Here is a 13,811-nt window from a genome sequence, read left to right on the forward strand (position 1 = left end):
AACAGTCACACATGGAAGATGTTCTATACCGTATTAGTGACTAACGGTCACACATGGAACATGTACTGTATACTTCACTAGTGACTAACTGTCACACAATGAAGATGTTCTATACCGTATTAGTGAATAACAGTCACACATGGAAGATGTTCTGTACTGCACTAGTGAGTAACGGTCACACATGGAAGATGTTCTATACCGTATTAGGGACTAATGGTCACACATGGAAGATCTTCTATACTGCACTAGTGACTAACGGTCACACATGGAAGATCTTCTATACTGCACTAGTGACTAACGGTCACACATGGAAGATGTTCTATACCGCACTTGTGACTAACGGTCACAATACCGCACTAGTGACTAACTCACACATGGAAGAATCAGGTCCAGTTCCTAACATTGCATTGAGTACTTAACCAAAGCAACCAGAAAAGTACGGTAATCTAGTCCATGTAGCTATGATTGGGCCACTCTGGTTAAATCTTGTCTGTTGTAACTGCATTATCTGTCCAATTTCTACACAGATTCAGGGGGGAGATGTATCAAACTTTTGAAAGCGATAAAGTGGAGAAGTTGCCCATAGCACTCAGTCAGCTTCTGTCATTTTATAGTCTGTGCTAGATAAATTATAACTAGAAGATAATTGCTTGCTATGGGCATCTGCTCCGCTTTATTACTCTCAAAGCAGTGCCCACACCACACACTCCGCACCCATAATTATACTTACATCTCCAGAATCCCGTGGTAGCCAGCACTGCAGAGCAGTAGAAATCACTGGGAAAATGTTGTGACAGACATTTTACCTGTGATTTGCATATGGGCAATAGAGAAGTCATCGAGGAGGTAGAATAAAGTCAGAGTCTACTGTGCTGCCAGAGAGGAGCTGTTACACTGCCTCTGGTGGCCAACCATTTAACTGCTGTTAACATACACTTCCAGTTATGCACTTCCACTGACTGCCTGCGCTAAGGCACAAAGACCATATAAAACTTGGGGGGGGATTCAGTTAGCTGTTGTTTATTATTATTTGGCCAATATTTTTCAGGCAATACAATTAATTCAAATTGACCTCTTTACATGCGGAAAACACTGTATCCAGGAAAAGTTGTTCCCAGGACATGTGTTTTCATGATTGTGGCCGAGGAAAAAAGAAAAAAAAAAGGCACTTAAGATTTTTATGATCTTATGTGCCATATGAATATGTTTTATGTATCAAACATAATGGGCCTGATATACTGACGTCCCAGTTCGGCGGCCGTGTGGCATACCAGCTGAACTCGGACGTTTTTTAAATGGGAAATCACTTACAAGGCAAAACTATGCCTTGTACAGGATTGCCCCTTTTAAAAAAAAAAAAAACCTGAGAGATTAGCCAACATCCCGTACGGCCGCCAGTACATCCGGCCCTATGACGGGAAGACTGTACATATGTCCTAAACCAGACTTGTTCAGTTTGGTCTCTTCAAGGACCATTATTTTTCAGAGATTTCTTATTCAGAAATGATCAATCATTGAATAAAATGATGACAATGTGCAATGACACGGCTAGACAGACCACCTGATAAATCCATATATGAGAACATGATGTGATTATCTTAGAATCTGCCCTGCAGCATAGCAGCAGCACAAGTAGGTCTCTAATAGCAGAAATTTATGTTTATTATGCAATGAAGACTTATTAAAGTATACCCGTTGCGTACTTTGTGGAGGCAGAAATATTATAGTCTGAACCAATATCCAGATGTTTGTGAATACTCTAGAACAGGCCTGGCCAACTTGTGGCTCCCCAGCTGTTGTGAAAGTACACATCCCTACATGCCCAGCCACAGTTTAAGCATTCCCTAATAGCAAAACTATGGCAGGGCATGCTGGAATTTGTAGTTTAACAACAGCTGGAAAGCCACAGATTGGCCAGGCCAGCTCTAGAAACTAGTGACACAACTGATGCCTCAGGCTCGTGATGTCCCCAGTTCCTCACTGAGCTGATTGGCTGCAGTCTCACAAATGATGTTTTCCAACTACACTATACAAATATGACAGCACTCAGCCGTGCTCAGTGTAGTAGCGCATTACAATAAGGATATTCATTAAACTAGCTGTGCCAGTCTTGCACTATATAAGCCAGGCTAGCACCAGTACCAAGAAAAGCCGCATTTTCTAGGTTCTTGTTGCATGTGCATAGTAACAGACGTTGGATGCTGCATCGTGTGACAGTAATGACTAACTAGGATGAGGTTTATTGTTCATTTTAACAATGAAAGCCCATCATAATCTTATCACTTAGGAACAGACAAAAAATATACACAACACGAATTATGGTAACACTGCCAGTAATGGAACATATCACACGCACAGATCCAATCACTTGTAACTTTCCGGCATACTAACATTTATATGTACACACATAAATAAAGAGGTTGGTTTTCTACTCCACTATTCCATTCAGAATCGCACCTTTACTAACCAGCAAGTATGTACGAAAACACAATGTATTGCACTATCGGGGTGTATGGAGGGATGAAAGTGTTATTTTTCCCTTTATATGGCTTTTCAAACTCTTTGGTAACATATTCATAAATACAGATGCATAATAAAAACAAATCCTAATTCTACAAAAAACAAAAATCCTCACATTGGATCCTATATCTACCCAGTTTAATCACGAACGTGGACTGTACAAAGACACTGTACACCCCTCCCCCCCACGGATCATCCATTGGTCACTTTGTACACCCTCTTGTAGTCTGTATGGTATCTGCATATATACATCATTTTAATTGCTTCATTGCCGAGTGTCAATGGACTACTATTATTAACACTTATCTATATCACTGCACAACACGTAAATGTAATGTAAAAGAAACAGCCAAGGCTATGGCCTAGCAAGTTCTGAGGCAGGAATTCCCCTCCAGACAGAAGACACAATGTAATGTAATGTAAAAGGGAAGATATACAACAACAAAACTAACATTTAAAATGCAAAACATATGACAGGTCCAGGAATGAATACTGTGGGGCTGGATTCTGGGCCTAATTCAGGTTGGATCCAACTGCAAAATTTTGAGAAAAAGACGCGGGCACATGCGCAGCGCCCATCCTGCGCATTCGCCCGTATTTTCTGCGTGGGAGGCGCAGAAAATGCGATTTGTCAATCAGGCAGAGGTGGTCGCGGGGCAGGGGGCAGGCAACGCTCCGTTTCCAGGGAGGAGACGGAGCGTTGCGGGGGCGGTGCCACGCGAACGGGGGTCGGAGGTGGCCAAATGGGGGCGTGATCACGATGGCTGCGTGACGTCACACGCAGCTGCCGTGATCAAGAACAAGAACGTGGGGAGGTGGCGGTCAGCATGCTGGGCAGCCTTGCCCTGCGATGGCCGGCCCCCAGCATGCGATCTAAAGGATTGCAAATTCTGTTAATCAGCAGAATTTGCAATCCTTACTGAATTAGGCCCTATATTCAGTCCCGTGCTGCATTCTGTTTGGAAAGTCACCGTTTAGTGGAAATCCCGTGGGTGCCCTACTCTTAGGAACAGCCGGCATTTCCAGATAATGTATTAGAATTTATGTCGACAACATATACAGTTTTATGAATGATAATAAAGACACAAGAGATGTGTTCCTATTAGGACTGGTGCCTGCGCTCAATATGGCAAGCGGGATGTACTTATATGACCGGCAGTCACAATACCGGCATCTACATCCCGACCCTTCACTATCCCGACAGTCGGCATGCCGACCTACAGGGACAATTCCCATTCGTGGGTGTCCACGACACCCATAGAGTAGGCTCACCACCGAGCCTGCAAGGGGCTTTGTTGCGCTCACCCCCTGCCGAGCATCTAATTGCCAGGATACTGCCATCAGTATTGTGACCGGCGGTCACACATACCCAACCCCAACAAGCATATGTAGGTGTGGAGAATGGGGAAAACATGTAAACTGAAAACTTAAACACATTCAAATCTAGAAGCCTATTCTTTAGGAAATAAACCAGCAGCATTATGCAAACATTGGCCCTGATTCAGATGCGGATGTATAAAGCAGCAGAGGTGCACTAGTATGGTAATGCAGCAGGGGGCGTCTGGTATGAGTTGGCGCCTCCTGCATGCACGTGTGATCCACTGAGGACGCAGTATCAAGTCACTCTGTGAGGGTGTAGTTTGGTATGCCGGCGGACAGCATGCCGACAGCTGGGCGAGCACAAATGATCCCCTTGCGGGCTCGCAGTACTCACCACGCTGTGGGAATGGTGGCGCGCGTTCTCCCTCTAAGGGGGTCGTGGACCCCCAAGAGGGAGAATAGTTGTTGGTATGCCGGGTGTCGGGATCCCAACAGCCGGCATACTGAATACCATCCCTCTGCGACACCTTCTGCCGGCTGACTAACCCAGAGGTTACACAGACCGGACATCGCAGCTCTGTGGCTGAGGAGAGGAAATCTCCGCTGGAAGACGGATACCCTGGCCTCGGCACTACCACAAAACGGAGGCGACACTTCCATTTTGCGAAACAGATACCACAGCTGCCCCAAAACGGTTAAAGACTGTCAATCACCAGCTGCTTTGTGAGCGACCCATACTGCTCATGCATCGTACAGGTCTGGCGTATGTGCAATCTACAGAGCATCGGTACATTGCAGGCTTTCGCCCACTGCGACCGGACCTGAATCTGGCCCATTATCTACAGGTCCACTGGTTGGGTCTTGTTTAATATAATGTGCCACGAAGTGACCCTCAGCATTGAGCTGGCTATTGTAGTGGGAGAAATGACAGCTATGATCTAGCTCGTGTTCTGCTGCACCATTTCATTAAGTAAACCCAGTAACATTGAGAGGTCAGCGGGCACCAAAGCTTTGATAACAGGCTGCCATTACTTCCCATCTGGTCTGTATGCCTGTGTCACTGACACGACTGCAATAACACATTTCTGCTCATGGATACACACAATAAACAGGCTCCTTATACTCAGGCTATAGCACAGTTCTAGACTTACATATGAAGGTCTCTTCTTTTTAAACCGTCATGTTCATATTCTGATCATATTCTGTTCTGATGTCAACAGGACCCAACACACCTTGCTAAGTCACAATATTGGACTATTCTATACACATTAGCCAGCTCTCTACAACTGAAATAAAACCGCAGAAAGTACAAGTTACCTAATTATAACGTCCACAAATATAAAATGTATAAATGACCCATGGTGCCTGGTAACTATGGGCTAGTGTATGGGTGTGTCTAGGTGAGATGTTGCAGCCACTTGGAACAGGTAAGAAATGAAGCATGAATATTACAACAGAAAAAAATGCAATTAGAATGGAAGCATTCCTGATATAAAGGAAGTTATATTCTTCAACCAAAACGTGATCAATCACGAGGACTAGATTTGTACTGTTTAGCCCATAATTATGAAGATGTTGTGATCTATGGAGTTGTCTTGGTTATTTGGTAACGTTTAGTTATTGCTTATGCCCAGTAGAGACAGACATTATGTGAGCAGAGCCACTACTTATGGGCATGCAATTTATCAAGTACTAGTGACATCACTCTGCACTTCACGCCTCAGTGATGTCACAGGTGCTCACGATTCTTATAGTGTGGAAAATGATTTCTCCTACGAATGAGCCGTCTCTGACGTGTGTGGGCTATAGTGGCACTTTAAAAGCCAGACCTATTTCTAATATACCAAGTGGGTGACCTGAATAAGAAGTGTACTTAGACTCTGCCAGATACCCATGTATTCTAGCTCCTTATGTCCCTAGTCAGTAACACCAAGAATCAAAGCCCAGAATAAGGGGGTAGAGCTTTCCCAAACCCAATAATAAAGATAGAAATCTAATGTTAGGCTGCATTCAGACAGGAAGAGTATTTGAAGCATAAGTCACAAAGCCAAGTGCTGCTTACATGAGGCTTAGCCTCACGCCCAATCTATATGTGACAAAGTGACCATTTCCCTAACTGTCTTCACCCCAAACCTTTACAAATTGTGTTCTCCATACAATTTTATACAGTCATCATAAAACCTCAATAAGATTGGCGTATGCGCAGATTATTCCTAAATGTATTAAAAACACAAATATTAAAAGCAGACCTAACCCTCAATGCCCTGAACATTTATTTACATTACATGGAGTAACTAGAAGCAGAATATTTGGAAGCACTCTTAAATAAACCCAAGGGAAATGTTATTTACAATCAGGTCAATGATATCTGACGCTTGCCTCCTTTACACTTCCGCAGCTTTCACTAACACAAAGATCGGCCAGTTCAACCTAAGAACCGGAATTGGCGAGATTGTACCAGCCTGAAAATGTGAAGCTTATGATGAAGACAAACAAACATATTAGGGTAAGTGAGGTCAATGGTAGGTATTACACCTACTGCCTTCCAGGCTTAGCATTCTGTCTAGCCTCATATCACACTTTCCCCGGCAAGCTTATTTTCTGCCCTTATGAAGCAACAAATCTTTCCGGAAGACTACGCAGCTCCATGGTAAAACTATACTTCAAAATCTACGTACAGAAAACAGCAGCACACAATAGTAAAACCATTAAGATGACCAACTAAAACTAGCGAACGCAATTGGAATCCTTAGACAACTGCAATATTCTAAAATGCCACAAGGGGGCATCCACACACCCTCACAAAACCCAAACAGGTGTCTAAAGCATATTGTAGAGAAAAAAAGACCATTTGTGTAACAGTTACTGTGCAAATCAGAGATGCACACGAGAGAATGTAAAACAGGAGCATGACTTAGGTAAGTGACAGTCCATATAATTCATTCAATGACTGACATCTGCACACAGCCAGTTTGGATTCAATCTTGACCTTTTGCTCTTTGTTACTGACTCCTTCAAAGGGATCAATATCATAAGTTTTCATATAAAGCATCTACAATGTATAATAATTGAGTAGATGTATCTTACATGGGTTTTGTTGGAATTACTTATGAGGGTGGAGCACATAGTTTGGTAAACCTGCAAGCCCGCTATTACAAAAACCTAAGAAAAAAGAATCACAGGTCTCAAAGGTAGTTGTATTGACACGCTCACTGTTTCTCAAGGCTTCCTAAGGCTAGTATTCCTATGAAGGCCAGCATACTGTATCTCACTAAAGACTACAAAGCTGCCCAGAAACTTCAGATGAAAATAAATAATAATTCATATATACGTTTCTCTTAACTTACACACGAAAGTAACTTAGAGACCAACTGTAACGTGTACTGATGCATTCATAAATTATCTATACTCTGAAGTAAGAAGCTTTTATGCAGATGAGAGGCCTACTCTTCTGTGATTTTCAGTCACTTTTTTACTTTTCCATTTCATCCTTCCAAAAATCCTACAGGTTTATCCTTTATAACGTTGGCATCCATTTTCATTTCTAGGACTCTTTGCCATGGCTTCCATTTTGGGGGGGAAAATAATCAATAAAAATAAACAAAAAATGCAAGCAAAATTATAAACTCACCTTCCAAAAAAAACTGTTTTGCATATCACTTGCACCCCTCCTGTTCCCCAACAAGCCCCACCCAACCCTCCCCAAACCCAAAATAAACTAACAAAATCCAGCCACACAGTCCTTAAAAAATGAAAAACAAAATGGCGACAGGCAGCAAAATTGCAACTTCCCCTTTACAGTCTTTCTTTCGCATACGATCTGCCGCTTATGTCCTGGTACTGCACTTTCCTTGTACGGCACACATTTAAATAAAAAAAAAAAAAATATTCTACGGTAAAAAAATGACAAAAAAAATCTTCTTTATTAAAATAGAATTTGTTTTTTTTTCTGCTTTGTTGGATTTGTTTTCTTTTTTTTTCTTTTTTTTCTGTTTTCTTTTGTTTCTTTTTAGATTTCAAAGTCTGTTCTGGTTTCATAAGGTTTCTTGAGTTCTCTTATTCTAGCTGCTTTGGTTCCTTGGAAGTTTTAAAGTTTATTGCAGTAAAAATGCTTCTTTGCAAAAGAAAGAAAGAAAAATAAATTGTTTTGTATTTTCTTCATTCATCCCCCCCAGCACATGTATTTTTTTTTTCTTTTCAGTTATTCCCGCTTTCAGTAAAGCCTCATGTTCAGCCCTGCAGATCTCCATCTGGCCACTTCCTGCGCTGACTCATTCCCACATGTGAACCTGACAAAGAAATGATATCTTTTCAGTATATATTAGAAAGGATAGTCTCAAGTGGCAGGCATGACCATCGTATGCATGGAAATGAGAGAATGTTGGATAGGTCTTGTGGTAATATGTCATGCACCATATTGTTAATGTATCATTCAGTCAAAAGAAATAAATACATTTTAATAAAGTGGAAGCTGTAGTGGCCTACACATGGCCATAATTTGCTCTCCCCGCCTCCCCCCAAAGACAGTATACCTGCAGATTACATGATTATTATTATTATTATTATTATTATTATTAGGCACGAGGAGGCTCACAAGCAGATTTCTGTAGAACAATCTTAGCTACCTACTTTGCACATGCCATATTTCCCATAATGTCTTTGGAATTTTAACACCAGCGCCATATTCCCGTGCACAACATGGTGTGGTAACCGCCAGGTACGGCATTAACACTCCCAGGACATTCCCAGAGACAGAACAGTTCAATGTGATGGCAAAGTCACTGCCTAGAAATCGCGCTGAAATGCCCATCTTAAAGGAAAGGCAGAACTTGACAAAACTTGCTATCAGTGTCCGTGCAATATGGCGCTGGTATGGCAGCAAAGCGTGATGTACATCTGAGCATGGCGCTACTGTTACTACAAGTCCCGTATCAGGATCTCTGTTCGCTCACAATGAAATCTTGCATTGTTTTCCAGGAGCTAGGAGCCATTACATATGGCATCAGATTACCATAACACTTCACCATTCATACTCTTTTGATGCATTGCACATCCACTTGTATTGGTATCCTCACCTGCGCTTACTTTCACTGGTACGAGTAAGCGGCATGTTCTGTGGTGGTTTCCACTGCGACTTGTTGAGGCTGCCCGCTGCTCTCCTGGGCAAAGCAAATAATTAGGAAGAGTCTATCACGATTAGCACAAAGTAAGTCACTCCACAATGCAGCACAGTTATGTAGTAAACTGCATATTTCCATCATCCCGACATTCTGACTAGATCTTTCCTTTATATTATTACTTACACTCAATGGCACTTACTGTATTTATCTAAAGATTTACATAAAGAAGAAACTGGGTCTGTTTCCTATGTGAATGGAGGAGGCCAAAAATGAGTGCAGGGGGATTACAGGTACTCAGGGGGAATACACCAGTACTCAGGATCCACGCCACAGAGCGTAATAAAAGAAAATCATGCATGGACATATTTCATCACAGCACACCCACTGTTGTAAAAGCCTCGCTCTTACTAAGGGGGAAATGTATCAAACCTTGGAGAGAGGTAAAGTGGAGAGAGATAAAGTACCAACCAATCAGCCCCTAGCTGTCGGTTTTCAAACACAGCCTGTAAAATGATATGTTGGCGCTTATTGGCTACTTTATCTCTATCCAATGTTTGATACATCTCACCCTAAGGCTGGTGTGAGACAGAAAAAATAAGATTTTACTTACCAGTAAATCTATTTCTTGTAGTCCGTAGTGGATGCTGGGGACTCCGTAAGGACCATGGGAAATAGACGGGCTCCGCAGGAGACATGGGCACTTTAAGAAAGAATTTGGATTCTGGTGTGCTCTGGCTCCTCCCTCTATGTCCCTCCTCCAGACCTCAGTTAGAGAAACTGTGCCCGGAAGAGCTGACAGTACAAGGAAAGGATTTTGGGAATCCAGGGTAAGACTCATACCAGCCACACCAATCACACCGTATAACTTGTGATAACTTTACCCAGTTAACAGTATGAACAACAACAGAGCATCAGATCAACCCTGATGCAACTATAACATAACCCTTATTTAAGCAATAACTATATACAAGCATTGCAGAAGAAGTCCGCACTTGGGACGAGCACCCAGCATCCACTACGGACTACGAGAAATAGATTTACCGGTAAGTAAAATCTTATTTTCTCTAACGTCCTAGTGGATGCTGGGGACTCCGTAAGGACCATGGGGATTATACCAAAGCTCCCAAACGGGCGGGAGAGTGCGGATGACTCTGCAGCACCGAATGAGCAAACACAAGGTCCTCCTCAGCCAGGGTATCAAACTTGTAGAACTTTGCAAAGGTGTTTGAACCTGACCAAGTAGCCGCTCGGCAAAGCTGTAATGCCGAGACCCCTCGGGCAGCCGCCCAAGAAGAGCCCACCTTCCTTGTGGAATGGACCTTAACTGATTTAGGCAGCGGCAACCCAGCCGCAGAATGAGCCTGCTAAATCGTGTTACAGATCCAGCGAGCAATAGTTTGCTTTGAAGCAGGCGCCCCAAGCTTGTTGGAAGCATACAGGATAAACAAAGATTCAGTTTTCCTTATCTTAGCCGTTCTGGCTACATAAACCTTCAAAGCCCTGACCACATCCAGTGACTCGGAATCCTCCAAGTCAGTAGTAGCCACAGGGACCACAATAGGTTGGTTTATATGAAAGGATGAAACCACTTTCGGCAGAAATTGTGGGCGGGTCCGCAATTCTGCTCTATCCGCATGGAAAACCAGATAAGGGCTTTTATGTGACAAAGCCGCTAATTCTGACACACGCCTAGCCAAAGCCAAGGCTAATAGCATGACCACCTTCCACGTGAGATATTTCAATTCCACCGTTTTGAGTGGTTCAAACCAGTGTGATTTCAGGAAACTCAACACCACGTTAAGATCCCAAGGTGCCACCGGAGGCACAAAACGGGGCTGAATATGCAGCACTCCCTTTACAAACGTCTGAACTTCATGCAGAGAAGCCAGTTCTTTTTGAAAGAAAATGGATAAGGCCGAAATCTGAACCTTAATGGAACCCAATTTAAGGCCCAAAGTCACTCCCGACTGTAGGAAGTGAAGGAAACGGCCCAGCTGGAATTCCTCCGTAGGGGCATTCCTGGCCTCACACCAAGCCATATATTTCCGCCATATACGGTGATAATGTTGAGCCATCACATCCTTCCTAGCCTTTATCAGCGTAGGAATAACTTCATCCGGAATGCTTTTTTCTGCTAGGATCCGTCGTTCAACCGCCATGCCGTCAAACGCAGCCGCGGTAAGTCTTGGAACAGACAGGGCCCCTGTTGCAACAAGTCCTGTCTTAGAGGCAGAGGCCACGGGTCCTCTATGAGCATTTCTTGCAGATCTGGATACCAAGTCCTTCTTGGCCAATCCGGAACAATGAGTATTGTTCTCACTCCTCTTTTTCTTATGATTCTCAGCACCCTGGGTATGAGAGGAAGAGGAGGAATTACATAGACCGACTGGAACACCCACGGTGTCACCAGTGCGTCCACAGCTATCGCCTGAGGGTCTCTTGACCAGGCGCAATATCTCTGTAGCTTTTTGTTGAGGCGGGTTGCCATCATGTCCACCTGTGGCAGTTCCCACCAACTTGCAATCTGCGTGAAGACTTCTTGATGAAGTCCCCACTCTCCCGGGTGGAGGTCGTGCCTGCTGAGGAAGTCTGCTTCCCAGTTGTCCACTCCCGGAATGAACACTGCTGACAGTGCGCTTACGTGATTCTCCGCCCAGCGAAGAATTCTGGTGGCTTCTACCATCGCCACCCTGCTCCTTGTGCCGCCTTGGTGATTTACATGAGCCACTGCGGTGATGTTGTCTGACTGAATCAGAACCGGTTGGTCGCGAAGCAGGGACTCCGCTTGACGTAGGGCGTTGTATATGGCCCTTAGTTCCAGGATGTTGATGTGAAGGCAAGTCTCCTGACTTGACCACAGCCCTTGGAAATTTCTTCCCTGTGTGACTGCCCCCCACCCTCGGAGGCTTGCATCCGTGGTCACCAGGACCCAGTCCTGAATGCCGAATCTGCGACCCTCGAGAAGGTGAGCACTCTGCAGCCACCACAGGAGAGACACCCTGGCCCTGGGGGATAGGGTGATTAACCGATGCATCTGAAGATGTGATCCGGACCACTTGTCCAACAGATCCCATTGAAAGGTCCTCGCATGGAACCTGCCGAAGGGAATGGCCTCGTATGACGCCACCATCTTTCCCAGGACTCGCGTGCAGTGATGCACCGACACCTGTTTCTGTTTTAATAGGTCTCTGACCAGTGTCATGAGCTCCTGAGCCTTCTCCATTGGGAGATAAACCCTCTTCTGGTCTGTGTCCAGAATCATGCCCAGGAACGGCAGACGAGTCGTAGGAATCAACTGCGACTTTGGAATATTTAGAATCCAGCTGTGCTGTTATAACACTTTCCGAGAGCGTGCTACGCTGATCAGCAACTGCTCTCTGGACCTCGCCTTTATGAGGAGATCGTCCAAGTATGGGATAATTGTGACCCCTTGCTTCCGCAGGAGTACCATCATTTCCGCCATTACCTTGGTAAATATTCTCGGTGCCGTGGAGAGACCAAACGGCAACGTCTGAAATTGGTAATGACAATCCTGTAGCACAAATCTGAGGTACGCCTGATGAGGTGGAAAAATGGGGACATGAAGGTATGCATCCTTTATGTCCAGTGACACCATAAAATCCCCCCCTTCCAGGCTTGCGATGACCGCTCTGAGCGATTCCATCTTGAACTTGAACCTTTTCAGGTATATGTTCAGGGATTTAAATTCAATATGGGTCTGACCGAACCGTCCGGTTTCGGTACCACAAACATGGTCAAATAATAACCCTTTCCTTGTTGAAGGAGGGGAACCTTGACCACCACCTGTTGAAGATACAATTTGTGAATTTCAGCTAACACTATTTCCCTCTCTAAGGGTGAAGCTGGCAGGGCCGATTTGAGGTATCGGTGAGGGGGCATCTCTTCGAATTCCAGCTTGTATCCCTGAGACACAATCTCTATCGCCCAGGGATCCACCTGGGAGTGAACCCACTTGTGGCTGAAATTTCGGAGACGCGCCCCCACCGGGCCTAGCTCCGCCTGTGGAGCCCCAGCGTCATGCGGTGGATTTAGTGGAAGCCGGGGAGGACTTCTGTTCCTGGGAACTAGCTGTGTTGTGCAGCTTCCTTCCTCTGCCCCTGCCTCTGGCAAGAAAGGACGCACCTCGGACTTTCTTGCCTTTTTGTGATCGAAAGGACTGCATTTGGTTATACGGTGCTTTCTTAGGTTGTGAGGGAACATATGGCAAAAATTTGACTTTCCAGCAGTAGCTGTGGAGACCAGGTCCGAGAGACCCTCCCCAAACAATTCCTCACCCTTGTAAGGTAAAACCTCCATGTGCCTCTTTGAGTCGGCATCACCTGTCCATTGCAGAGTCCACAGGACCCTTCTGGCAGAAATCGACATTGCATTTATTCTAGAGCCCAGTAGGCTAATGTCTCTTTGAGCATCTCTCATATATAGGACAGCGTCTTTTATATGCCCCAGGGTCATTAATATAGTATCCTTGTCTAAGGTATCAAGTTCCTCAGATAAGGTATCCGTCCATGCTGCTACAGCACTGCACACCCAGGCCGACGCAATTGCCGGCCTTAGTAAGGTACCTGAATGTGTATAAATGGACTTCAGGGTACCCTCTTGCTTTCTATCCGCAGCATCTTTTAGGGTGGCCGTATCCTGTGACGGCAGGGCTACCCTCTTGGATAAGCGTGTTAAAGCTTTGTCCACCCTAGGGGAGGATTCCCAGTGTAACCTGTCCGTTGGCGGGAAAGGATACGCCATAAGCATCCGTTTGGAAATCTGCAGTTTTTTATCTGGAGATTCCCAAGCCTTTTCACATAACTCATTTAGCTCGTGTGAAGGGGGAAAGGT

General features: G+C 44.6%; 2 protein-coding genes across 7 annotated transcripts in view; one reads left to right on the plus strand and one right to left on the minus strand.

Moving 5' to 3' along the window:
• Positions 1–8,304, plus strand: part of BAZ2A (bromodomain adjacent to zinc finger domain 2A) — a 441,771-nt gene extending 433,467 nt beyond the window's left edge. The window contains exons 29-30 of the transcript XR_010211400.1: positions 6,239–6,346; positions 8,042–8,304. The gene's annotated coding sequence lies outside the window, so the exon portion shown is untranslated. The remainder of the gene's footprint in view (positions 1–6,238; positions 6,347–8,041) is intronic.
• The window catches only part of RBMS2 (RNA binding motif single stranded interacting protein 2), a 159,824-nt gene continuing 154,057 nt past the window's right edge, over positions 8,045–13,811 (minus strand). For 5 of the 6 annotated variants that reach the window (XM_063952549.1, XM_063952551.1, XM_063952548.1 and 2 more), the window contains exons 13-14: positions 8,916–8,999; positions 8,045–8,129 (exon numbers count right to left, since the gene is read on the minus strand). In XM_063952549.1, the coding sequence (XP_063808619.1) occupies positions 8,928–8,999 (72 nt within the window). In that variant the 3' untranslated portion in view covers positions 8,045–8,129; positions 8,916–8,927. The remainder of the gene's footprint in view (positions 8,130–8,915; positions 9,000–13,811) is intronic. The other variant, XM_063952553.1, reaches the window with a different exon arrangement.

The sequence above is a fragment of the Pseudophryne corroboree genome, chromosome 2 (genome assembly GCF_028390025.1).
Source record: "Pseudophryne corroboree isolate aPseCor3 chromosome 2, aPseCor3.hap2, whole genome shotgun sequence".
Classification (NCBI taxonomy): Eukaryota; Metazoa; Chordata; class Amphibia; order Anura; family Myobatrachidae; genus Pseudophryne; species Pseudophryne corroboree.